At 50.2% G+C, this 26,704-nt stretch overlaps 2 protein-coding genes across 4 annotated transcripts in view; both read left to right on the top strand.

Moving 5' to 3' along the window:
* The first annotated feature begins 15 nt into the window (after nt 1–15).
* On the top strand, nt 16–16,852 carry galnt16 (UDP-N-acetyl-alpha-D-galactosamine:polypeptide N-acetylgalactosaminyltransferase 16). The gene is made up of 15 exons (XM_062469113.1): nt 16–520; nt 3,131–3,312; nt 3,494–3,592; nt 3,936–4,003; nt 6,398–6,463; nt 7,131–7,252; nt 10,867–10,954; nt 11,144–11,228; nt 11,384–11,487; nt 11,864–11,990; nt 12,170–12,262; nt 13,224–13,307; nt 14,006–14,132; nt 14,481–14,597; nt 16,415–16,852. The coding sequence occupies exons 1-15, from the start codon at nt 314–316 to the stop codon at nt 16,556–16,558; spliced, it is 1,713 nt and encodes a 570-aa protein (XP_062325097.1). The 5' UTR covers nt 16–313; the 3' UTR covers nt 16,559–16,852.
* Nucleotides 16,853–18,946: 2,094 nt separating this feature from the next.
* The window catches only part of numb (NUMB endocytic adaptor protein), a 28,148-nt gene continuing 20,390 nt past the window's right edge, over nt 18,947–26,704 (top strand). For all 3 annotated transcript variants that reach the window (XM_062469106.1, XM_062469107.1, XM_062469105.1), the window contains exon 1: nt 18,947–19,104. The gene's annotated coding sequence lies outside the window, so the exon portion shown is untranslated. The remainder of the gene's footprint in view (nt 19,105–26,704) is intronic.

Genomic DNA, 26,704 nt, shown 5'->3' with positions numbered 1-26,704 from the left:
TCACTGTGATCATCTCTAAAACAAATGTGCAAACAACACAGAACTATATATGCAGCCTATAGGCAGGCCACGGGGCCTGTCGGCGACCACCGTGACAGGAGGGCGTGATCTCACGGCGCTAGGACCGTGGCTGTCTGCGCGCACATCCCAGCAGTACTAGAGCTCAGTTGAATTGCTCGCGACCAGTGAGGCTGTTCGCTGCGGTTGCGAGCCATCACCGGGGAAGCACCCTCTGCGCTCATCACTCTCGGAGTCCTGAAACACGACCTGAACCGCCTGGGCTCGTCTCCGGTGCTCTCCCTATGGACTTACAATGCGCAGGATACGGGCCAACGCCATCGCGATTCTGACCGTTGCGTGGATACTGGGAACATTCTATTACCTGTGGCAGGACAATAAACCGCACACATCCCCGTCTTCGGCGTCGCAGGCTCGCGTCGCGGGCGGCCGGAGCCATGGACCGAAGGTCGCTGGCGGGCGGCTGGAGATACACCGAGACGACAGGACTATCCCGCTTATTGTAAGTGACAGGTTGGGGCAAGCAGCGGGAGAAATGGGGGATCAGGATTCAGGAATTGCTGATGTGCTGAAAGATGCAGGTGTGTGTGTGGATGTGTGTATGCGTGTGTGTGTGCGCGCGCTTGTGGGTGTGTGTCGCATGTTAATGTGCGGATCGTTGTCTGTGTACAGTAGACAACATAGCCTACAGCACAGCTGGAAAGGGGATATAGTTATCATCTTCATAGATATCAGATTGTGGCGCAAAGAACAAGCGTCGACGCCAAACAGACAAGCCCTAAGAACAGCTGCATATCCTATAATGAACCTACATCCACAGACCTGTGTTTATCAATGCAAGTTGTGGTAATTTGCTTTCTTGTGTTGCGCCTAGCAGGACCTTGATTAGCCCCTAAGAGGCTTTCCGTAAGTCCAAGAGCTGCACACACTCCTTGCTAAAACACATTCGCTGAAACAAAAGATTCGTATATAGACGACGACCTCGATGGTCAATGTCCAAATTGGATTTGTGCAGACAGAGGCAAACACAGATAGGCCGAACGTCCCCGAGGTCTTCGTGGTGTCTGTTTATTTCTGGTTGTATTTGTTTTAGGTCTGGTGGCCTGCCCGCCTTACCGTGTCAGGTTTAGGCTATACTAGACAAGGTGTGAGACCGACTGAGTGTTCCCCAACTATCATAGGCACGAACAACGTTCTGCAGGAGCCACACGTTAAACAAGCCATGTCTCGGCCTGTAGTCAGAAATCAGGAATAGTTTAAGAAAAGCACGCTATACATATTTCAGATTATCATGATACCATCATAAAGGTTGGACGTGGAAGTAGTTGGATTCAAAAGGGGCGTAATAGACCCATGAATACGGATTAGGTGAAAAACGCAATGAAACATGTTACTTATTTCTGAGTTCTTTACTAGATGCATGAAAACCTCTCAGCTGTGTTTAGGACTGCACCTGCTCAGAAACGCGTTGATGTGGCACACGCGACTCAGTTTTGTAAGAAACCATTCGGCCTACAGTAAACAGTTATGAATGGAAGTGTGTAAAATGTGATGGAGTTTCACCTGAAATTCGTATTTGCAGGTGCTTCACCCGGCTCCTTTTTAAACGTAATAAGATATTTTAGCCTAGATTGGAGAGAGTGATAGTTTAGAAGGCTCAATTACACCACAAACACATGGGATACTTGTAAATGATCTCAACCTTTGTGGTGGTAAAAAAAGAATGCCAGACTGGCCCATCTTGTGTTTAAATGTGGACAGATGTAGACAACATGGTAGGAAGGAAAAGCCAACTGGATCATTAGAATGTATCTTACCAAGCAGAATATCCTATAGCCCAGATTTCAGTAATGGTAATATATAATGATTCACTTTGGAGTTGGTCAAATTATTTTCTCTAGAACCCAAACACCTGGTGTTTTGGGCATTATTTGGCCTGGCCCCTGCCCAGGTAATGTGACCTGTATAATGATGGGTCAGCCATGACCGCAAACAATGGTGGCTTTACACACTTTATACTTTAACCTTGGAACACTGCATATTATTTGGCTTTTTGTTTTTGACTTAGCAAATAAGGGCACAAGGCGTTTTATATTATTAGATCATCATTATAAACGGCGTGAGTATCCATACATCTGCACAGAAACAGATGTTTCTTTCTTTCACATTCCTTTTTTGTATGCAATCCCTCACCATGCAACACACCCGCTGGCTCTGTCGTGTCGAGAGTGGATGAGGCCGCTTTGTGTTCAAGCCCGTTTAGTAGAACATTTATAGAGGGAAGTCCGCCAAAAAACATCTGCTGCTGTGGACTGAAATACTCGAGCAAGTCTCTGTTCAGACACGTCATACTGGGTCATATCTGCCAAGAGTCCAGTTTTCAACACATCAGCGTAGTAAGTTAACAGTACGCTTGTTTCTGAGATACTGCACTAGGACTTCCCTAGCAACAAGGCGTTGCTGAAAACACGCTCCGAGTGACTTGATTGTCCCAGAAGCTCGATAAAGGATCAGGTGCATCCAAACCAGACAACCACGTGCTAATGGTAGACAAAGATTGGAAACAATTTGTCAGCACTAAATTCAGGCTGATCTGATTCAGATTTAGATTTGGAGAGTCTTTGAAGTCGGCGCGTGAGGCCCAGCAGATTCCACGTTCATCACAAGGATCATATTTATTTCAGGATTACGTTTTGACGTGCCTTCTGGGCCGACGTCTGATTTTTTCTCTCTCTCGTGAGAGATGGAAAGTGAGGTCATGGTGGTAGGAGCCTCTTTTCCCGACACACCGTTCATAACACAGGTCTAAAGAATGCAGCTTTCTCACTCTCCCTCACGTTTCCATCCCCTCCCCCCCTCCCCCACCCCCCATCGCTCACCGATAATCTGTCATCACCTCCCCCGGCCTTCCTCTCTGTCCTCTACTCCTCCATTCAGCCGTCCTCAGAGTAGAGCAGGGCGGTGCACAGAGTACGGCACAGTTGAGTTACTGTTACAACAGCAGGAGCAACAGCGCCGAGACAGATCAGTAAAGATGACACAGACCCCCCCCCTCCTCCCGACAAACCCCTGCTGGTGTTTTGAGGCGTGCGCTCCGTGCTGCCCCCTGCAGGTGAGCCAGGCTCCGCACGCCGACCCCCAGGGCGGGCTGGTGGGCAGCTTCGACGAGCAGGCCTACCTGCAGGACAAGCAGCTGAGGGAGGGAGATGACCCCTACCGCGAGCACGCCTTCAACCTGCAGGAGAGCGACCGCCTGGGCAGCCAGAGGGCCATCAGAGACACCCGACACTACCGGTGACCAAACACACACTCACACAGACACACACACACACACAGACATAAACACGCACACACATATATAAACACACACATATATATACACACACACACTTACACACTCACACTGTACCTGCTGAGATGTCTCTGGGAGTGCTCCAGCTGATGCCCCCTGACCCTGGCTTGCCCCGCCCCCCAGGTGTGCAGCGGTGACCTACGACGCTGAGCTCCCGTCCACCAGCGTCATCATCACCTTCCACAACGAGGCCCGCTCCACCCTACTCCGCACCATCAAGAGGTAACCAGCCCTGCGGTAACATCACAGAGTACAGGCTGGAGCCAGCTGTCTCTAACTCCCTCTTTCACATGCTCTCTCCCTCTCTCTCTTCCCCTCTCTCTCTCTCTCTCTCTCTCTCTCTCTCTCTCTCCCTCATTCTCTCTCTTGTCCTGCCACCCTTTCTCACCCTCCCTTCCCCTCTACCTCTCTCCCTCTCTCTCTCTCCCTCTGCCTCTTTCTTTCTCTCTCTCATTCTCTTCCTTCTCTTTCCACCCTATCCTACCCTTCCTCCCCCTCTTCCTACCTCTCATTGTCTCTCTCCCTATGCCTATGCTCCCCCCCTCCCCCCCCCCCCCCCTCTCAGTGTCCTCATGCGTAGTCCTGCCCCCCTGATCCAGGAGATCATCCTCATCGACGACTTCAGCTCTGACCGTGAGTTCCTGCTGTCTGCTATTGACTGATTGTTCCTCCTTTGCTCTGTGATTGGCTGATTGCTCTTTCTCTGCTTGAATGGCTGATGGAGATTGTGAGAGGTGGAAGGAGAACAAGCGAGATAAACAAACTGAACAAAAACATCTGGAATGTTGTCAGACTGTTATTGGTATTGGTCAACTCCATTTAGGTACAGCTCCTTGGTTAGAGCATTTGACTGCAGATCACGAGGTTGCAGGTTTTGGTCCTCTTTGGATAAAAGCGTGTGCCAAAAAAACACAATATTACAATCAAATTCAATTATAATAACAAATACAATAATGTTTTCTTTACTATTAATAAAATTGAAGCTGTCAGAAGGCATGAGTCATGCTCACTGGCCATGCTGGAGGTGACTTGCTTGTTCTGCAATAGTAGCTCCAAAAGTTCTATGAGCTCATCAAACACACCCCTCTGATCAGCACCAGGGGTCATCTGGATTCACTCTCTCACACACCCACACCCTCTGTACACACACAATTTTTCACTCAAACACATATTCGTACTCACTTTTGCACGTATACACACGCATATATACACACACACCATACACACACCACACGCACACACATCCCATTACAGTAAAACCATGCAGACTCACGGTCACCTCTGCACTGTAGAATACACACACACTCTCACTCTCACTCTCACTTTCATACACACACTCTCTCTTTCTCTCTCTCTTTCTCTCTCTCTCTCTCTCTCTCTCTCTCTCTCTCTCTCTCTCTCTCTCTCTCTCTCTCTCTCTCTCTCTCTCTCTCTCTCTCTCTCTCTCTCTCTCTCTCACACACACACACACACAGAATCTGACCCACACTCCTACAGTACCTGGGGGCTAAGCAGCAGGAGGTGTGTTAGGGTCTAATGCTTCACTTCTCCTATTTGCAGGTGTGTGTGACGTGTATGTGGCGTGTATGTGTGTTTATGTGTGTGTGTATGTATGTGTATATGTGCATGTGTGTGTGTATGTGCGTGTATGTATGTGTATATGTGCGTGTATGTGGTGTGTGTGTGTGGTGTGTGTGGTTGGCACGTGTGTGTCTCTGCCAGGGGCCTGCTGGGACAAGCATTAGAGGAGACAGGACCCCCCATCTCCTATTCCCCCCCCCAATCCCCCCTCCTCTCTCTCCGGGGTTGTACTGGCAAACAGACATAGAGGAAACCTGGGCTGGTGTGTGTGTGGTGTGGGTGTGGGTGTGTGCATGTGTGTGTGTGGTTGGTTGTGTGTGCATACGTGTGCGTGTGTGTCAGGGAGTCGGTCAGTGACGGCACAGGGATGGCCAGTCTCTCGGTAACCCTGTTACTGTAATGTTCTCCTTCATTAGAAGAGGACTGTCCTCAATCAGGACCCGAATCTGGGAGGGATGGAACCATGTGACCATTAGAGCCCACACACACACACATACACACACTTAGAGTACACACACACACACGTGCCAGCACACACACACAATTACACACACAGAAGCTTACTTGTTAAAAGTATGCAACATCTGCTTGGTGGCTGTGTGCTACCACTGCCTCTGTCTGAGTGGTGTTCATGTAAATAACACGCACACACCAGCTGTCCTCCCCTTCTGAGGATCGCCATCACTGGAATACACACACACACACTCTCGCGCACGCACACAAATACGCATACACACATCCTCTTGAACATATCACCACACACACACACACACACACACACACACACACACACACACACACACACACACACACACACACACACACAAAGGGATAGCTCACACGTGAGTTTGGGTCAATGTCGACCCTGCTCCTAATCCTGCTCTCTTCAAGGTGTGGGGATTGGAGTGTGTGCGCACGTGTATGTACGTATGTGTGTGTGTGCGCACTTGTCTGTGCGTGTGTGTGTGTGTGTGTGGTAGAGGAAGGCTCTCATCTCAGCTGCTTTCTGCTCTGTTGATTTATTTCTGGAACAGGAGTAGAGATGATTTGGTGAAATCTGACCTCTGGTCTGAGTTATCCAGTCAGATGACGGATCAACATGTTGTGTTGCTGTTGGTCGGAGGGCTGATTGGTTTCTGATTGGTGTTACTGTAATAAAGTGGTTGAGAAAAGTGTATTATATTAAGATATGTTATTCTAAGCATTTGAATGTTGGGTATTTGTGTGTGTGTACTGTATGTGTGTTTGTTTATGTATGTTTGTATTAGTGTATGTGTGTGTCCATGAGTGTGTGTGTGTGTACATGTGTATGTGTATGTGTGTGAGTACGTGTGTATGTGTGTGAGAGCACGCGCACGTGAGTGTGAGTGCGAGTGTGTGTGTTTGTGTGTGTCTGCGTGTGTGTGAGTATGTGTGTGTCTAACGTGATCTCCTCTGCTCCTGCAGCTGATGACTGCCAGCTGCTCTCTCAGATTCCCAAGGTGCACTGCCTGAGGAACGGACGAAGAGAAGGTGAGGGGGGGAGGGAGGGGCCAGGAGGGGGGAGGGAGGGGCCAGGAGGGGGGAGGGAGGGGCCAGGAGGGGGGAGGGAGGGAGGACAAAAGGGACAGGGAGGGTAGGAGGGAGAGAGAGAGGAGATGAGGACAGGGGAGGTCGGGGAGGGGAGGGAGGAGAGAGGGAGAGAATGAGAGGTGGAGGGAAGGAAGGAGAGGGTGAGGGAAAGAGGGAGAGAGAGAGGGAGGAGGGAGCACGGATGGGGGTGGAGATCAGAATGCTAGAAGAAGAAGTTTGATGTTTAGGGAAAGGAGAAGAATTGATTTACATGAACATTGTTGCAACATCTTATGACATCATAGTTTATTTGACAAAGCTGAGCTTTACAAGCTGGAACAGTACATGTATTGTACAACTATGTACTATTCCGGACATCACATACAGTACCTAGATGAATTCTGGACTTCTGGAAAACGCTGGCAGGCTAGTCAGTTACAGAAGAAGTCAAAACAGAGATAACACACAATAGAATAGAAACCGTTTTTCTGATTCTTGTTTGGGTGGATGACTGTGGTGTCTAACAGCACACATTTCCTCCCCACACTTCCCTTCCTCTCTTCTCTCCACCTTCACTCTCTCCACACTCTCTCTCTCCCCCCCCCCCCCCCCCCCCCCCCCCCCCCAGGGCTGATCCGCTCCAGGGTGCGTGGTGCGGGCGCTGCCTCGGCCCCTGTCCTCACGTTCCTGGACAGCCACTGTGAGGTCAACACTGACTGGCTGCAGCCCATGCTCCAGAGGGTCAAGCAGGTACGTCTCTCACACTCTGCAATTACAGCCCTGTACACACACACACACACACATGTACACACACACACACGTACACACACACAGACATGTACACACACACACACGTACACACATACACGTAACACACACATACGTACACAGACAGACACACACACACACACGTGCACACACACACAGACACACACACGTGCACACACACTCGCACACGCACACACGCTCCCTCTCTTCTCTCTGCCCGCTTTGGCCAACATACTGTACAGCAGACTTGCATACAACACACATACAACACACATACAAACATACATGTTCTTTTACATATACAGTATATATGTACATATATAGATATACTGTACATACACACATACACTGCTCATACATACATACACGTATACAAACAGACAGTGTACAGCCAATGAGTCATTACATAGTGTAAATAGAACCGCAGAAAAGGTGATTTAAAGAAAATAAATAATAAAACATGCTTATGTCATACATTTACATTACATTTAGCAGACGCTCTTATCCAGAGCGACTTACAGTAAGTACAGGGACATTCCCCCCAAGGCAAGTAGGGTGAAGTGCCTTTCCCAAGGACACAACGTCATTTTTGCACGGCCAGGAATCGAACTGGCAACCTTAAGATTACTAGCCCGATTCCCTAACCGCTCAGCCATCTGACTCATACGCATTATGCCTTGTTCCATTGGCTGTCCCGTAGGTCATGGGAGGCTGCATCAAACGCTGCTGCCAAAATTGCACAGTTGTTTTCAACTAAATAAACCATTTAATCTCTATTTGTAAAAATGTGTTTATAATTTGGGGGGAAAGTACGTTGTTTGAATTTCTTGATACAGATTACATTTGGTGAGGAAATGGAGCTCTGTCTCCCTGTGAGCAGAGAGAGCACAGCCTCTCCTTCCTGGGTAGCCAGGTCTGCATGTGACAGCCTGTTTCTATGGCCAGGCTGTTAGCAGGGCTGTCTGTTTCTATGGCCAGACTGTTAGCAGGCCTGTCTGTTTCTACGGGCAGGCTGTTACCAGGGCTGTCTGTTTTTACAGCCAGGCTGTTAGCAGGGCTGTCTGTTTCTATGGCCAGGCTGTTACCAGGGCTGTCTGTTTCTATGGCCAGGCTGTTACCAGTGCTGTCTGTTTCTACGGCCAGGCTGTTAGCAGGGCTGTCTGTTTCTACGGCCAGGCTGTTAGCAGGGCTGTCTGTTTCTACGGCCAGGCTGTTACCAGGGCTGTCTGTTTTTACAGCCAGGCTGTTAGCAGGGCTGTCTGTTTCTATGGCCAGGCTGTTACCAGGGCTGTCTGTTTCTATGGCCAGGCTGTTACCAGGGCTGTCTGTTTCTACGGCCAGGCTGTTACCAGGGCTGTCTGTTTCTATGGCCAGGCTGTTACCAGGGCTGTCTGTTTCTACGGCCAGGCTGTTACCAGGGCTGTCTGTTTCTATGGCCATGCTGTTACCAGGGCTGTCTGTTTCTACGGCCAGGCTGTTAGCAGGGCTGTCTGTTTCTGGGGCTCCCTGAGAAGTAGTCACGCACGGTACAGGACCAGCTGTCTGAGGGCTGTGAGGCTGTGTGTCCCTCTGGTAGGTCAGGCCTTGTGGGGCCATAGAAGCGGGGGTCACAAAAAATATGGGAAAATTGCATTGCTCTTTCTTGGGTATTAAGTAGAAGCGGGAATTGACCGAATTCAGTTCTGCATGAGTTATAAGTAGTTTTCCTCTCTCTCTCTCTCTCTCTCTCTCTCTCTCTCTCTCTCTCTCTCTCTCTCTCTCTCTCTCTCTCTCTCTCTCTCTCTCTCTCCCTCTCTCTCTGTGTTTTCCCCTCTACTCTCTCTCTGCACCCTCCTCCCACCCGTCTATCTTCCTCTATATTGTCAGTATTGAGGAGAGAGGTGATGTTGTGGAGAGCAACCTTCCCGTCAGTAACGAATGACAGCCAGAGTTCCTGTCTATATCTTTTCCCTGAGTCATCTGTGACCCTGACAGCTGTGGCCCCCCCACCCCGCCCCCCCAGCACTGTCCTGTCTCGTCTGCATCATTAGTCTCTCTCCCTCTCTCTCAGCCCCCACCCCCTCTGTCCTCCTGTGTCCTCCACATCTCTTTTCTCTTTTTCTTCACTGGAACTCGTTTTGGCTCCCCCTCAATCCGTCTGACCATCACTTTTATTTTACCTAAACCTCCTCCTCCTCCTTTCCTCTCTCTCTGTCTCTCTCTCTCCCTTTCTCTCTCGTACTCTCTCTCTCTCAATCTCCCTCCTCGCTCTCTATCAGTTCCTCCTCTCCCTCTGGTTCTGACTCACCAAGCTCTGTTATCACCAGTCTGTCTGACAGCCCTGCAGAGCCTCTCTCACACACACACACACACACACAAGCACACACGCACACACACACACACACACACAGCTCACAGAGTTCTCCCAGGCTAATGTCTCTGACCAGGGTCTGTTTGTAGGGAGGTGCTGAAAGAATCTGACACGCTGGTAGGAACAACAAACACACTCACAACCTCCCCCCCAGCCCTGCGCTGGCTCTCATACTCACACACACACTCACACACACACACACACACACTCTCACACACACACACACACACACACACACACGCACTCACACACACACACACACACACACTCACACACACACACACACTCACACACACTCACACACACGCTCAAATGCTTTTTCTCCTCTCTTTCTTGCTCTCCCTCTCTCTTTTTCTCTCTCCTCTTGCTCTCACGCCCTGACCCCAGGGATGAGACGCAGGGTCAGGACCTCACTGGAGAACGAGAACGAGAGAGAGGGGGGGGGGGAGAAAAAAGAGAGATGATCATCATTGACATACATTTTGGAAATGTAGTCTCCTCTTTTCTCGGAGGGATTAGAGTGACTCATTAAAAACTCCATAAAATGATTATTGGTTAAAGCTGTTGGAAGTGCCGCTTCCCAAAGCTCTTTGGCAAAGTGCTGTTCCACTTTCCCCCCCACACACTTCTGATGCAGAGAACACACAGTTCACCATGGGTTCAATCGCTGTACAAATAGAGATGCCTCTAACCAGAAACAGGCCTTTGGATTTTTCAGTTGTAAGATAAACTTTGTGTGTGTAGTGTACACAAACACACACACTCACACCCCCCCCACACACACACACAGACACACATACACATTCAGCCTACGCTGGACTGAGGCCGTATAAGTGCCCCCCAGCCCCCCTGCCCTGTCAGTGCGACTCTCTGGAGGAGTGATCCTACAGAGTGGTCCTTTGAAGCCTGGAGAGTTAAGGGACAATACGTACAATTTGGGTTGTATATGTGTATGTATGTGTCACTCACCCTGTCCCTCCACCTCCCACTCCATGGTCCCCTCCCTCCCATCCGGTCGCCCAATTCCTCTCTCCCTCAGCCCAGGGCCCCCTACCATCTCTGACACTGGTCAACACTACTGGTCATGAGATGTGTGGATTGAAGCGTGCAGCGTGTCAGTGTTGAGATGCTGTGTAACTAACCCTGGTCCTGGTCCTGGTCCTGGTCTCTGTCTCATGTCTCCTGGTTCCTGGTTCCTGTTATCTGAACCCGGTTCCTTTTTCCTGTGTCCCTGTTTCCTCCCCAGGACCACACCCGGGTGGTCAGCCCCATCATCGATGTCATCAGCCTGGACAACTTTGCCTACCTGGCCGCCTCAGCAGACCTGAGAGGAGGTGAGTGCTGCATCACCACACATACACACACACACACACACACACAAACACACGTAAACACAGGCACAAACACACACACAGCATTAGAGTACCCTTTCTCTCTGTACCATGATTATTGGTCTCTGCCTCTCTCTCTCTCTGCCTCTCTCTCTCTCATTCTCTCTCCCTCCATTCTTCCCGTCCTCCCAGGGTTTGACTGGAGTTTACACTTCAAATGGGAGCAGATTCCCATTGAGCAGAAGATGGCGAGGAGTGACCCCACGCAGCCAATCAGGTAGAGCTATACAGCCTCTGGCTCCTCCCAGTCTCCCATGTTGGGACTTTTCACCAATCAGGAAGAGCTGTACTACCAGCCTCTCCCAGCTGCTCTGCCAGCGTGTCCTCCTGTCTGACCTCTGGAGGTTGACCTTTGACCTTGCTTGCGCGCAGGACTCCGGTGATCGCCGGGGGCATCTTCGTCATGGACAAGAGCTGGTTCAACCACCTGGGGCAGTATGACACCCACATGGACATCTGGGGGGGGGAGAACTTTGGTGAGACGTCCTCCAGGTGTCGAGCTCGACGGTCCAGAGCTGCTGCAGTACACTGGCCCACTCCACTCCTTTCCTCTTCTCCCCAATCCTCTCCTCTACCCCCTCCCCCTCCCTCTCCTGTGGTAGGGTAGTTAACTCTGTACCAGGTGGATGGGGGTACAGAGCTAAGTGCACTATAGGGGTAGGAAAGATAAGTGTGTGTGCGCATGCGTTTGTGTCAGGGTGTGTCTATGCATGTGTGTGTGTTTCCACGTGCTTTTGTGTGTGTGGATTTGCTCACCTCTGTGTGTGTGTTCCCTTAATGCTGTGTGTGTGTGTGTGATCACTTACCTCTGTGTCTGTGTGGTTCCGTCCCTCTGTGTGTGTGTGTCTCCAGAGCTGTCGTTCCGGGTGTGGATGTGTGGGGGCAGCCTGGAGATCCTGCCCTGCAGCAGAGTGGGACACGTCTTCAGGAAGCGCCACCCCTACGACTTCCCAGAGGGCAACGCCCTCACCTATATCAAGTGAGCCTTTGCCTTAACAGAAAGATGGGCTGTTATTACAGTATTACGGAGCACAATCTACTGCTGTGTTATTGCTGGACCTGACAACTTTCTGTGTGTGTCTGTGTGTGTCTGCGTGTGTCTCTCTGTGTGTGTGTGTGTGTGTGTGTGTGTGTGTGTGTGTGTGTGTGTGTGTGTAGGAACACGAGGAGAGCAGCAGAGGTGTGGATGGATGAGTATAAGCAGTACTACTACTCAGCAAGACCCTCTGCTCAGGGCAAGGCCTTCGGCAGGTCAGTCACCCTTCTCCACCTTGTTATTATCTTCTACTGTGACCAGGTCCTGTGACCAGGTCCTGTGAAGGTCCCCTTCTCCACCTTCTCATCTACAGTCACAGGTGTCAGTCCCTCTTATCCTCTACACTTTATTATCTGGAGCCACGTCATGGCGTCGCTCCTCAGTATCACTTCCTGCCTCTCTCGCCCTCTCCGGGGATCAAACCACGGTCCTCTGACTCACCCATGCAACTGACCACCTTATATAAACACTGCCAGCTACTCCACCAAAGAAAATAGCCATTCAGTGGTGCGGGTGGGCGGTATTTATACTGAGTTTAACCAGTTCAACTGCGTTACATTAGAAGAGGGTTTTATCAAAAGAGACTTACAAGTAGTGCATTTAGAAAGTTCAGTAGATAATGAAGTGCATAGTTCTAGCTGTATACCAGAGGTCAGAGTCATGGAACAGTCTGTATTGCAGTGTAACACTGTCGAATGAGCTTAAAATGTCTAGTTCTGAGGGAGGTTCTCATGTTTGTCCTTCTCTCTCTCTCTCTCTCTCTCTCTCTCTCTCTCTCTCTCTCTCTCTCTCTCTCTCTCTCTCTCTCTCTCTCTCTCTCTTCTTCTTGTCTTTTCTTCTATTCTCTCTCTCTCTCTCTCTCTCTCTCTCTCTCTCTCTCTTCTTGTCTTTTCTTCTATTCTCTCTCTCTCTTTCTCTCTCTCTCTCTTCTTCTTGTCTTTTCTTCTATTCTCTCTTCTCTCTCTCTCTCCTCTCCTCTCTCTTTTTTCTTCTATTCCCTCCTCTTTTCCCTCCTCTTTTCCCTCCTCTTTTCTCTCCTCTTTTCTCTCCTCTTTTCTCCTCACCTCTTTTCTTCTCTCTCTTCTCTCTCTCTCTCTCCTCTCTTCTCGCCTCTTCTATTCTCTCTCTCCTCGTTCGTCTTCACGTTTGTCGTTCATGGTTCCCTCTCTCATGCAGCATTGCAGATCGAATGATGTTGCGGCGCAAGCTGAACTGCAAGTCCTTCCGCTGGTACATGGAGAACGTTTACCCTGAGCTGAGGTGAGGGCTCACACTTACCCTGGACAACATTCTTCCATGTATTCATTTAGCGGACACTTTTATCCAAACCAGAAATACAAATAGTATCGATAGAAAGTACAGTAGAAGATCAGGGATCAGAAGTGCAGGGTCCCACGGTATTTCGGTGGTTAGAGTCAAGGAACGGTCTTTATTTACCAGGCACAGTGCAGAGTAACCACATCTCAGCTACCAGGCACTTACATTGGAACAATAACACTCCAATAACTCCAATATAACATAAAGCAGCGTCACATCTTAAGTGCAACATCAAAACACTTTTATAAGATGGGTCTGGTGTTAGAGCAGGGCTATTCAAGAGACAGATAGTTTCTGTGGTAATTGCGTACACCGGCCTGGTGCTGTTGCAACATTAGTGTGGCTGTTGTTGTTGTTATGCATGTTCCCCCGGCAACAGATTGAACAGAAAGATTTAGGAGCTAATTACTGCTCTACATCTGGTCTATTGTATTATAACGAGCCCTCTCCTCCTCTCCTCCTCTCCTCCTCTCCTCCTCCCCTCTCCTCCTCTCATCCTCTCCTCCTCTCCTCCTCTCCTCCTCTCCTCTCCTTCTCTCCTCCTCTCCTCCTCTCCTCTCCTCCTCTCATCCTCTCCTCCTCTCCTCTCCTCCTCTCCTCTCCTCCTCTCCTCCTCTCCTCCTCTCCTCTCCTGCCCCCAGGATCCCAGAGCAGGGGGCAGTGTCCAGTATCCTGAGGCAAGGGGGGCTGTGTCTGGAGACTCAGGGTCCAGACAGCCTGGGGCTGGCAGAGTGCAGGGGCAGCGGCTCCAACCGGCCCCAGTCTCAGGTCAGGAAGATTGACGTTCATTCAGCAGACACTTTCATCCACACCAACATACAAACAGTGCATACGAAAGTGCATCCAAAAATCAAGGATCAGAAGTGCAAAGTAATCCAGTGGTCAGAGACGAGCAACGGTCTGTATGTACCAGGCACAGTGTAAAGTAACCACATCTCAGCTACCCGGCACTAATAATATCTCGATTACAGTATTACATGGGAGGCTACAGTGCAACAATACCATCTCAGTTACAGTATTACATAGTCCAGTGCAGTAAAAACATCATGTAACCTTTGTGTAGCTGTGTAAGTCACTTTTATATCTTGCGGTGTCATGACCCCATGACCATACCAGAGATGGGAGCTGGCGGAGCCTCTTATTCGCCAGCAGGACCTCTGTCTCGCCATCTCCGCCTTCAGCGCAGGGTCAAAGGTCAAGATGGAGGCGTGCAGCGTGAAAGAGCCCAGACAGGTAAGAGGATCTGGTCTCAGAGGAGCAGGCAGCCATCACAGCCCTCTGGCCTAAAGCACAGGTCTGGTTTCAGGACCAGAGATGGGGCCATTTTATGGGTAAAACAACCTGTTGTTTTACCTAACTTCTGAGCAGCCTCTCTCTGTTCGCCGCATCCCTCTGGGCTTGGGCTGGCTCCAGTAAACTGGTGATTGATGAGAGGGAGGCGAGAGCTTTAACCAGGACCATGTGTGTATGGGGGTGTGGGACGAGGGCCAGGCAGCCCTCTCATCCCACGGTGGCCCCCCCCCCCAGAGGGCCTGCATCTTCATCCCAATGGGAGCTTTTGTTTCCCTTTCACAAGAGGGGGCTTTGTGTGTGCGTGTGACTGCGTGTATGGGCATGTGTGTGTGTGTTTAGGGTTGCCTTAACCTCTGCTTATCAGATCGACTTCATCTCGGTGAACTCAGTGATCTGATGCTAAACTTAACATCTCAAATCTGCTGATGGGGATTGGTGGGTTGCATTTGACTTCGACACACATGCAAGCACAAACAGGTTATTCCCACACACACGCACGTGTGTGCACACACATACACACGCACATGCATAAAAACCTAACAGTAAGGCTGTTCTCAGTCCCCAATAAGAGTCCACATGGTTTTCCTCTGCTCTCATAGTTTCTGGATTGTAGTGGATTGTAGGTCTGATCTGACTAATTCACCATCCAACCCTGAGACTGAACCGTACCAAGGGATTTATAGACAGGACGCTCATAGACCCCAGCCCCATGGGGAGTTATATCGGCTATGTCCATGTCTCATATTTGTCACTGGCTCAGGATACTATAAGTGTTTAAGCGACCGTCAGGAACAAACTGTCCACGGACACACAAGCGTCTCTTTTTCGCTTCCTGGAAAAGTTGCGATATCAGAGCCGCGTGCTGGAGTTGATTAACTTTGTCCTTTACTTTCTGTACGTTTTCAGGACGGACCGGCCAGTTACAATAGAACACTTAAAAAAAACTTTTGATAAAACTCCCTCTATCACTATTTCTCAAGCCAACTGCTCTTGCTCAGCAGAGTCTGAGAAGCCTTTTCTGTGTGAAGGAGCCCCCTGGAGGAGAGGAGGGGAGGAATGGGTAGTGAGGGGGGTAGGAGAGGGGAGGATAGGAGTGGAGGAGAGGACTGTAGAGGAGGATTGGGGAGGAGTGAAGGCAATGGAGTGGCGGGGAGGATAGGAGCCAAGGGGAGGAGACGAGGAGTTGGGGGGAGGGGTGGTGATGTGGAGGGGAGAGGAGGGGAGAAGTGGAGATGATGGAGTGGAGGGGAGGGGAGGAGGAGAGAAGAAGGAGAGGAGGGGAGAAGTGTAGATGATGGAGTGGAGGGGAGGGGAGGAGGAGAGAAGAAGGAGAGTAGGGGAGGAGTGGAGGTGATGGAGTGTGGGGGAGGAGATGGAGTGGCCTGTCTGGGAGATGGCAGGCTGCTGATCTCTCCAGCTGGGTGTGCTGGGGGTTTCCATTCTCCTCAGAGACACTCCGTCACTCATCTGTCCAGGCCTGCCTCTGTCTGCAGGACTCACTGCTAACTGAAACAAGCTGGTCTCCATTAACAGAACCACTCACGCCCGCAGCCAGGCCACATTCCTATTGTTCCATGCTCTTAATGTTTATTTTTTTGTTACATTTTTTAACCGTAAGATAATAGCTCAGAGAAAGAAAGAGAGAGAGAGAGCTCAGAGACAAACTGTGTGAAACTGTGATAATACTGTGTAGTGTTGTGATAACACTGTGTGTTGTTCTGAGGCCATGTTATGATGCTCATTCTCTCCACGTGCAGAAGTGGAAACCTAAAGGCCCCGCTCTGCAGCACATGGTCAGCGGACTGTGTCTGGACAGCCAGCCTCCGGCAGGACCCCCAGTCATCAGCCCCTGCCGCCCCCAGGTGGCCAGCCAAGCCTGGGAGCCACAGCTGATCACCTGAGCCCAGCTGGGCGGCCGGCTGGAGGGGGGGAGGCAGATACAGACTGTGCACTAGGACCCAGGAGACCACGCCTGAACACTGACGACTTGGTGGAGGAGGAGAGTAATGACGTCAAGAACCAAGTTTGGTGTTTTTAACTGGAGGCTCCTGTCTGATGTATATGTGGGTGACCAGAGTGCCAATGGAAAGATGAAAGTCCTTTGTGAAGCTGAGAGATAGAGAGAGAGAGAGAGAGAGAGAGAGAGAGAGAGAGAGAGAGAGAGAGAGAGAGAGAGAGAGAGAGAGAGAGAGAGAGAGAGAGAGAGAGAGAGAGAGAGAGAGAGAGATACCTGTACACTTCTTTATTCTCCTGGGTGAAGTGTTTTTTTTAGGTTGTCTATGCTGAAAACTGGTACACAATTCATGTTTCATGTTCTGTATCTGTCCTGGTCAACTAACGACCACAGTAGGAATGATAATGATCTCCTCACGGTTAAGTGCTAATTATACCATAGAACGTGTACTGGGGTGCACTTGCAGTAAACAATGACAACCATTTTTTATTTGTTTTGTTATTGCCTAGTCTTAGGTGTAGGTGGGTATGGTCTGCATAAATCTGGACTTTCTTTAATGCTGAAAAGTATCACCATGCAAAACGTTGTCAAGCACATAATTTATTGTTTTGCATGGTCTGACCCAAGAATGTTTTGCTTTTCCTGTATGTAAATATCTGAACATATTTGATGCACAAAAATTTGATGCAAACTGCTTGGATTTTGTGTAAAGTATCCATATGTGGTTTCAAAAATAAAACGTGCTGACACCAAGTGTTTCCAGTTGTTAATGCACAAACTTTCATCAGAGTTGCTGGGATATGCAGCCATGCAACTGCAAGTCATACAATTGAGATTCATTCCGTGAGGAAATGCCAGTTAGTGTGAGACTGACACTGTATGTGATCATAAAGTATATAGTCTAGATCTATCTATGCTTATAGAAAAGTAATTAGGATTGAATTGTTATTCAAGTAATTTCATTCTCCTTTTCATATACTTTTAAGAGAAGATTGGGTAACTAATTAGAGTTCAAAGCAATTATCTAACCAAGATTGATTTTACGTCTTGAGAAGCCAAGCCAAAAGAGGCTGTTTAAAATGAAGCAGTCCCGAACGTGACCATCCTTTCACATTGTCAGAAAATCGTCAATGCCGAAAATGTCCACTAGAGTGCAGACTAACCCAACATACAGAAAATGACCGCGTCCTACTTGATTTCCATCCTACTTTATTTCCATTGCTCCTTGACCTTGAGCACATTTGTTAGTGTGTGGGTGTATGTGTGTGTGTGTGTGTGTGTGTGTGAGAGAGAGAGAGAGAGAGAGAGAGAGAGAGAGAGTGAGTGAGTGAGAGAGAGAGAGAGAGAGAGAGAGAGAGAGAGAGAGAGAGAGAGAGTGAGAGAGAGAGAGAGAGAGAGAGCGAGAGAGAGAGAGAGAGAGAGAGAGAGAGAGAGAGAGAGAGAGAGAGAGTATGTGTGTAATTAATGAGAGGGAATAACAAATAAAACCCACAACAGCACATCCAGCTTTATAACTGTCAATCATACTTCTTTTTGTTTTTCACGTAACTTCCACAGTATTTTCCACAGAACTTTTAGCTGGACTCCGGTTTGTAGCTCAACTCCTCAATCCCCGCTCATAGCTATGTGTGGAATGCAGGCTGATACTGATAAACTACTGGCCTTTAAAGAGGGCAGTTCCTCATCAAAATAGGGGGTGGGGTGATCATAACTAGTTTATACAGGCAACCAGACATAGTGGTGAATTGCAATCACTTTAAGATAATCCAAAACGTTATTTTGTTTAGTTGTAGACTGTGTGAGACTAACGATAGGCTACTCTTTGCATAATTTCTCTGAAATCTGTGATATTTTTGTATGTTTGACGTTTGTTGCTCTAAAAATATGAAAATAGGTTACACGAATTCCATGGAAAAAGGTGGACAGAGAGAAACTCAACATTTTAGTTAACTTGTTGAACCTGAACTGATACATTAAGGGATACATGGGACTCGTTTGATCCAAGTTGTGAATCTTGAATTCGCTTTTGTAAATACGACAAAACTCAAACACGTGACAAAAAAATGCATACGTTTCTGTATTAATCTTACAATATTATGTGTTGATCCAAGCCGGATGTCTCTGAAACATTATGAGTAATTACACCAGTTATGGTGAACCGACTGGAACCATTGAGTTTATGTATTTACTGGCCTAGGTTCTTTGCACTTTGACACTAATGTATGTCTGTCATAGGTACTCACCAATCGAGCACCTGAGATTTCATTCCGATGTTGAATATATTATCCAATAGATATGGACAGGGGGCGGTCCGTTGCTAAGGGCGAGGTTTGGTTGAATCATCATCAGCACTACGACTCGCTACTAGCAGGTGAACCACAGGACTGCAAGTGGTGATTCTAAACACTTTTCTGGAATTTTAATTACATTGGCTCGGTTCTTTACGGCAGGTGATAGCATTTTACAGTTCTCAGACCGTGACGCTGACCCAAGGTACGTTCATGTTAGTAACATATGCTACACGTCTAGAAAATCAAGATGTTTAAGATACGTTGTTTTGGTGTTTTTGGATGTACGGCTCATTAGCCAGCCTAGCAGCGTAGCTAGCTAGCTTACTAGCGATAGCAAACTCGGCCAGCATTCATAGCTTCAGTGGTTGAGTCTATTTTGAGGGGCCAGCTAATCGTTTAAGGTATTCCAGTGAAATTGTAATCTCCATGCTGGAGATTGCTTGCTAAATCTATATATATATATGTGTAATCGTGAGGTGGTGTATGTACGTATGTATGTACTATCTGCATATGAAGGAATGTACTGTATGTAGCTGGCTAATTAGCTACTGTATTAAAGACAGGATACAACATTAGACTGACCAGCTCTATCTATTTAAATTTCCCATGGAACGTTTGAGTGTTCCGTTTGAGGAAGGAGCCGAGCAAAGTTAGCGATGTTGCAGGTAAGCTAGCTAGTTGGCCTGAAGGAAAGACAGTATTGTATGGTAGAAACAGTTTGTGCCTGGAAGATATAACTAAGTCAATATGACACGGCGCTAGCTAGGTAGCTTGCATTTTCAGCTTCTGCGTGCAGCTTAAAATTAGTCGGCTTCCTAGGCAGCCTAGCTGCAACATCAGACACCAGTCAGCTCCCGTTATTGTTAATCAAATCAGCAAAGACGGATTCCAAACGGTTGACAGGTAGGTATTAGTTCGAGATGGTAATAATTAGCCTTGTCTGACTGATATATTCATATAAACTGCCTGATTGGGAGGTAGCGAACTTACACGTAGCCAGAATAATTAACAGGTTAGGTTAGTTAGCTAGTTAGCGAGGTAAGGTTTATACCTGGCATTGGCAATACGTTCAATAGCTAACTGGCGGTGTGTGTTTAGAGTCCAAATATCCCTCGTTTTGATAAATTGTTGTCTACCTGTAGTACCATGCTAGTATACCGCAACGTCTACCTAATGGCAAATGCCATATTAATGTTTATATGCTCATGAAAATTGCTATGTGATAATTTGTCATGCTGTGAATGCTGCTGTTACTAGCTAAACGTCTAATCATCAACGATAGTTTCCTGGTGTGCTCTGATTAAGTTTGACTGTTTGCTATTAATAGTCTGCCGAGATGAACACACACCAATAACAAATTGATTTTGTTGAAACATCCTGTTCAATCGTGTCCCACGAATCGTGCCCCAGTTAGCAATTAGTGCCTCCTCTCTGTTACAGATTGCTTGTTTTCACCTACTAGATGTATGAACCTGGATCTCAATCTCGGCTGGCCTCATTCTAAACAAGCAGCCTTCATATGAAAGTTTGTCTTTGAACGTTGAGGAGGGGCTGGGCGGTCTTCTCCATCAGAGGATGCCAGCACGGCCAGGGTTTGGTGCATAGAAGTTGACACCGTGAGAGTTTTCTGTAGAGGGGTATTGTTCAGACAGTAGGCCTCTTTCCTGGCAAAGCTCCATGCACGTGACACGTGGGTGATGCAGCACTTGGACAGATCTGCTCTGCTACCACGTTGAGTGAGTTTGGTTCAGTTCAATCAGACGGTCCTGTGTCAGGAGCCCGAGACAGTCGGATGGCGTCCACAAGCCGCCTGCTGTACGGTGGGGTCAGCGTGGCGTCTCCCTGTCTCCCTCACTGACAGTGTGACCAGACCAGGGTCTTACTGAGAGCTTAAGGTGAGGAGGGAGGAGGCCAGGGATGTGTGCGTCTGGATTAAGGCGGACCTGCCTGTCACTCACCTGCCATGCCTGCAGCGGTGTAGGACTTCATGTGGCTCCATCCTGTCTTATTCGTAGAGCTCTTTTCACCAGCAATGTCACAGCCGGGGCTTCACCGATGCCCACAGATCAGGACCTAGAACGGACCTAAACCCTCAGAGAAGACGAGGAATAACCTCTCAGAGAGGAAGGATGGGGAAGTGACCTGAAGTGGAGCAGGTCAGTGAGGGGTCTCCAGAGACGGCTGGGCCTGTCAGGGTCTGTGTGGACGCCTCTCCCCCAGCTGGGCCAACCTGGGGTTGGGAAACATGTTTCCTCTTTGAGTGGGTGTCAGGTTGTGGTGGGGACAGCTCAGTGGGAGAGCATTGGACTGCAGATCCATAAAAGTTCAACCCCACCCCCCTCCCCTGTACAGTACCTTGCCATGGATAAAGGCATCAATGAAGACAATGCATGAATTCCATGGTTATAAGAATCCGTACAGCCTACATATAGGCCTAAGTCTATATGATACGGTAACTACTGTATAAGTACCTACTACTAGGTCATTTGCATCAAACCAGAACCACAGGTTCTATCTACATAGACTTCTGTTTTTCTCTATAGGGACTCTCTGAATAGTAAGCCTTTGTATTGTCCCTGTGAGCCTTCGGGTTAGCATCGCGTCCTCTGTCGCTGGCCTCGTTCTCCGCAGCGCAGCCAGCTACCAAGTAGGTCTCCTGGAAGCACTGCCGCGCTCCAGGACAGCAGTCAGGCCTCTGCACCTGACACAGCACAGCTCCGACTCATCAATACCTCCCACAGAGGGGCAGCACGACGCCAGGAGCCTGTCAGCAACCTGTTTTTTTGTTGTTGTTGTTTTTTTTTTTAAGAACAAAGAGTCTTTTTATCTAGCATTTCCTGCGCTCTTCCAACCACCCATAATGCAGTTGTAGGCCTGCCCTCTGAAAGGAGGGTGTCTGGGAGCTTTAATGAGGTCCCGGGTGGGTTGGTGCCTCACGCTGGCCTGGCTCTCTCAGCCGTGGGTGATGTTGTTCTGAGGAAGGGACCGGCTTGTCTTTCAGCCCCTGTCTCTCTGTGGACTCTACGGCGCTCTGAGGCTTCATTGTCAGCAGGAGAGCCCTGGCCCCTATATGGAGACACCTGAGCCCTGTGTGGTGGAGAGACTCATGCTTTATTCAGCCTGCTGATCTCTGCTTTTAATGAGGAGTGACCCAGGCCCAGTCCCAGCCTCTGCCTCACTCAGCCTCAGCCCCAGGCCCACCCCAGTCCCTGCCTCTGCCTCACTCATCCTCAGCCCCAGTCCCAGTCCTAGCCTCGGCCTCACTCAGCCTCAGTCCCAGCCCCATCCTCAGCTCCACCCCCAACCCAGCCCTCCTCACTCAGCATGGAAAGTCTAGAGGAAGGCCCTCTGTCCTCTCTGTCTTATCACATAAGTCCAAGGACTGATATGAGACCTGGATTCACGTGCCTGTGTGTTTATACATGTGTGTGTGTGTGTGTGTTATAACCAGCACCTCACCCTCCTGGTGGATCCTGAGGGGGCTGCTGTCCGTCCCCCAGCAGGGTAAGAAGGCTGACAGATTAGGCAGGACCAAGTGTCTCTCCTGATTCTCCTGTTGGCCTCCACTGGCTGTCGGTCCTCATCGCCATGACTGCGCGTGATATCGCTGCGGCTCCTGTTCCCTGGTAACGGTAGTGGTTGCCGGGTGATGCAGTGATGAGAGCATTTGACCCAGCCGTGCAGAGAATGTTTCACTCCGAGAGCAGTACCTCTCCTCCTCCCCTTTCTTTTCTTCCTGCTTCTCTCCCTCTTCCTGGGTTCCTGGCGTTCTTTCTCTTTCTCCTGTTCATCCCCTCTCTCCTCCTCCTCCTGCTATTCATTCACCGCTCCACCCTTCCTGCAGCCTGGCCTCGGGCCTGTGTGTGTGTGTGTGTGTGTGTGTGTATAAACACACCGGCAGGCTATCTCACCCGTCCAGACGCAGTCCAGTCATGAGACCGCCGGGGTTTCGCTGAGTCATGTTCTGTTCGGAAGCTCCACCTGGACCGGAGCACGGTGTTGTGTAACAGAAGAGTCTGGTCCAAGCTCCGTCGCTCAGCCAGCCAGCCAGGCGGCTCCAGGCTCTGTTAGATAACCAGGTCCTGCCTGCTCTACGCCAGAGCCGTATGAGACACTGCTACTGACCGCTGACAGGAGGCTAGGGTGCGTTTGTTTTCGATGCAGGGCTCGGCAGAGGGCGCGCGTGTCGTCATCTGAAGGGGACTGTCGTACGACACACACGGGAAGGATGATGAGCCCGTGAACAGGTTTGACTTGTCGCAGGCGGTGCTGACGGGGTGGGTGTGCGTCACGGAGACGAGACGTCGCTCTGACACTCGCCTTTTCGTGAGTGTGATAGGCGCGCACGCCCCACCTCACACACAGACACGCGCGCGCGCGCGCACACACACGTGCTGTGTTTCATCCGTCCGCACTCTTTCAGATGAGCTGAAGTCAGGTAGAAAGAATGTGGATTCTGTTACTGGCAAGGAGGAGAGGAGGGTGTGGAGAGAGGGGAGAGGGGGGAGGGAGGAGGGAGGGGGGGGGTGTTTCCTGTGTGTTGCGTCAGGGTGCAGCAAGGCCTGCCTCCAGCACTGCAGTCTTTTATCTGAGCCACACGGCCGGAGGTGTTTGTGTGTGTGTGTGTGTGTGTGTGTGAGAGAGAGAAATCAAGCCAAAGACAGAGAACTCTAAAGATATGGCCACCATGTGCGCACACACACACACACAGAGACTGTCCGGCTTGTCCGAGGCCACAGTGCTGAGTTGGCAGCACCAGAACAATGTGCCTGCTGTGCCAACCGTCCCAGGCCGCCCTCACACCACATTCAGGGAGGGTCCTTGCAGGGCTGGGTAGAGAGGGTCCCTTGCAGGGCTGGGTAGAGAGGGTCCCTTGCAGGGCTGGGTAGAGAGGGTCCCTTGCAGGGCTGGGTAGAGAGGGTCCCTTGCAGGGCTGGGTAGAGAGGGTCAATTGCAGGGCTGGGTAGGAGCTGGTAGTGTCCAGTCTTTAGTCTGCATGCAGCGTGCCAGGCCTCAGAAGTACCGGTCAGTAATTGGGGCCTGGGCTCAGCCTCATCAAAGCAGCCAGGCTGACAGTGGGGCCTGGTCATTATCCAGCCTCTGTTCTGCAGTGTCTCCCTGCTGGCCTGCCTGTCTGCCTGACAAATGAAGTAGACAGGCGAACAGCAGCAGAAAGAACATGGTGATGTCACTTCCTTTAACCAGAACCACCCCCGCCCTCCGGTCATGTGATGCAAAATCATCCTGGTTAGCGTATCTGTCACAAGTCATCATCATCATCCTCTTCTTCCACACAGCGGATCCATAGAGTAAAAATCTTGAGCGTGTGTGTGTAGGTGTGTGTGTAGGTGTGTGTGTGTGTGTGTCAGTCACTACCAAAGGCCTTGTTGTTGCTCAGGTGGCCTGACTGGTTTGTCTGGCTGTGTGACGCTCTGTCTCCTGTTACTGTTAGCTACCCTGCCCAGCCTCACTTTTAACCCCCCGCTAGCGCCTACGGCTATATGGGAATCTTGAGTTCTCTGTACATGTGAGGATTCTGGGAATATGAGTTCACGTATGCTCCAAACACGCTCACACCTTAATCCAAACCAACACACGGCGGGCACACAATGCTTCACACACGCACATGCACACACACACACACACACACACACACAGCCCATGGTACCTGGTGAAAGGAAGTCTTGGGAGAGTCTTCAGTGCCTTCCCTGGCCATTTCAGTGTCGTCCAAGCACCGTGCGCGCGTGCGTATGTGTGTGAGCGCCATGTTTGCTCTGGGAGGTGTGAGGAGCTGGTCTGTGGTCAGCTGGCATGCCTTTCCTCCCAGCAGGAGCTTCCTGTTCCCCTCCATCCTGTCACCACTCCTGCTGCTGCTCAAACACAGCTCCCCCCCCCCTCCCCCTCCACACACACACACACACACACGCACACGCTGTAGCATCTCAACTCCAGACTACATCCACCCCGTCACCCCAGCCACTCCTGCTGGCTCATCATTATAATCCCGTCATTAAGTTTGATGATGTTATGAACGTTAGGATGTTATCCGGATGTTCTTGCGCTGGTTTGGGAAGCTGGTTCTGCGCAGGGAGCTTGTAGTGATGAATTAGTAACGGGTTCTGCTCCTCCAGTTGGCCTGTGTTGTTAGCGTAGAGCTCAGCTGCGTCACATGGCCGAACGCAGCCAGGATGTGGACCAGGGCTGAGTTGAAGACTGAAGCCCCAACATGGTGTGCCTTTACTGGGTACTGGAGATATGTGTTGGGGGGGGGGGGCTCTGGGGCTGTTTCTGGGGGGGGGCTGTGGTCTGGGTTAAGTCCTTTTAGTAGGGAGGCTGCTCCAGGAGAGAGCGCATAGGGACATGCCCGCTCACACACAGACACACACACGCATACGTGCTAGCACATGTATGCTGTCACACCACACACACACACACACTCTCTCACACACCCACACACACATAAACGGACCGGTTAGACAAGACGGCGAGGAACAGTTATGTGACCCACACTGTGCGTAGAGCGGCACCCGACGCCATTTGAGGATAAAGGCCCCTTGACACGGGCCCGTTCGAAGACCAGACCCCTTTCCCCTTCCAGCTGCTCCCCCCGCCGAGTCCGTCTGGGCTGGTGATAGGTGACTCATTAGCCGTGCCGGGCCAGCCCTTGTGAGGATTAACACGGTGGGGGTCAGGCCAGGGCAGTGCGGGCGTCGGCTGGAGGAAGATGGACGCTCGTCCGGGCCGAAGGGTTGGGGTTAGGCTGCTTGTGCTCATGGGCTTTCACTGGCTTCAGGATGAGGAGGAGGACTAGAGAGGCCAGCTACCTTGGAACGGAACTGTGTGTGTGTGTGTGTGTGTGTGCGTGTGTGTGCGTGTGTGTGCGTGTGTGTGTGCGTGCGCGTGCGCGCGCGTGCGTGCGCGTGCGTGTGCGTGCGTGTGCGTGCGTGTGTGTGCGTGGGAGAGCGTGGGAGAGCGTGGGAGAGCGTGGGAGAGCGTGGGAGAGCGTGGGAGAGAGAGAAAGGGGTTTGTGGGAGTAATTGTGGGACGTGGAGAGGGGGAGGGAAAGAGATTGTGTGTATGAGGTGCGGGGGGGAGAGGGAGGGAGGGGAAGAGTGAAGTTGAGGGAGGAACAGGGTGAGGGTGCAATGGAGCGTAGGTAAGAGGGAGAGAGAGGGGGTGAGTAGTGTCTCTGGAGCAAGAGAGATAGAGAGAGAGAGAGAGAGAGAGAGAGAGAATCAGGAGGGTAGGGTGAGGATGGGCGAGAGAGAATACTATTATATTAGAATTAATTTCTGTTTCGTCATCGCTTCATCGGTTTTATTCAAGCTATTCAATGACTTAGAATGAGCAGTGTGTGTGTATAGATACAGAATGTGCACGTAGATGTAGCCTACGTGTACGTTCGTAGTATGTAGGTGTACTATAAAGTATGTTTTCTTTGGCATGTTGTTGTTGCTTCACTGTCGGCTGCTTTGGCAACATTGTGTAACCTGAACATTCATGTCATTAAAGGATATTGAATTGAATTGAGAGAGACAGTCAGGAGGAGGGCAGGGTGAGGGTGGTGGGGGGGGGGGGTAGAGAGAGAGAGAGAGAGACAGGAGAAGGGCAGGGTGAGGGTGGTGGTGGGGGGGGGTAGAGAGAGAGACAGGAGGAGGGCAGGGTGAGGGTAGTGGTGGGGGGGGTAGAGAGAGAGAGAGACAGGAGGAGGGCAGGGTGAGGGTGGTGGTGGGGGGGGGTAGAGAGAGAGAGAGACAGGAGGAGGGCAGGGTGAGGGTGGTGGGGGGGGGGTAGAGAGAGAG

Source organism: Osmerus eperlanus, chromosome 9, assembly GCF_963692335.1.
Source record: "Osmerus eperlanus chromosome 9, fOsmEpe2.1, whole genome shotgun sequence".
Taxonomy (NCBI): Eukaryota; Metazoa; Chordata; class Actinopteri; order Osmeriformes; family Osmeridae; genus Osmerus; species Osmerus eperlanus.
Note: the sequence above shows the minus strand (reverse complement) of the source record. Positions and strands in the feature narration are given on the sequence as shown.

Coding starts and splice junctions, on each gene's coding strand:
- galnt16 (XM_062469113.1), top strand. CDS start 314: ATGCGCAGGATACGGGCCAACGCCATCGCGATTCTGACCGTTGCGTGG. Junction 6,464..7,130: donor GAGGAACGGACGAAGAGAAG/GTGAGGGGGGGA, acceptor CCCCCCCCCCAG/GGCTGATCCGCTCCAGGGTG. Junction 10,955..11,143: donor CTCAGCAGACCTGAGAGGAG/GTGAGTGCTGCA, acceptor CCGTCCTCCCAG/GGTTTGACTGGAGTTTACAC.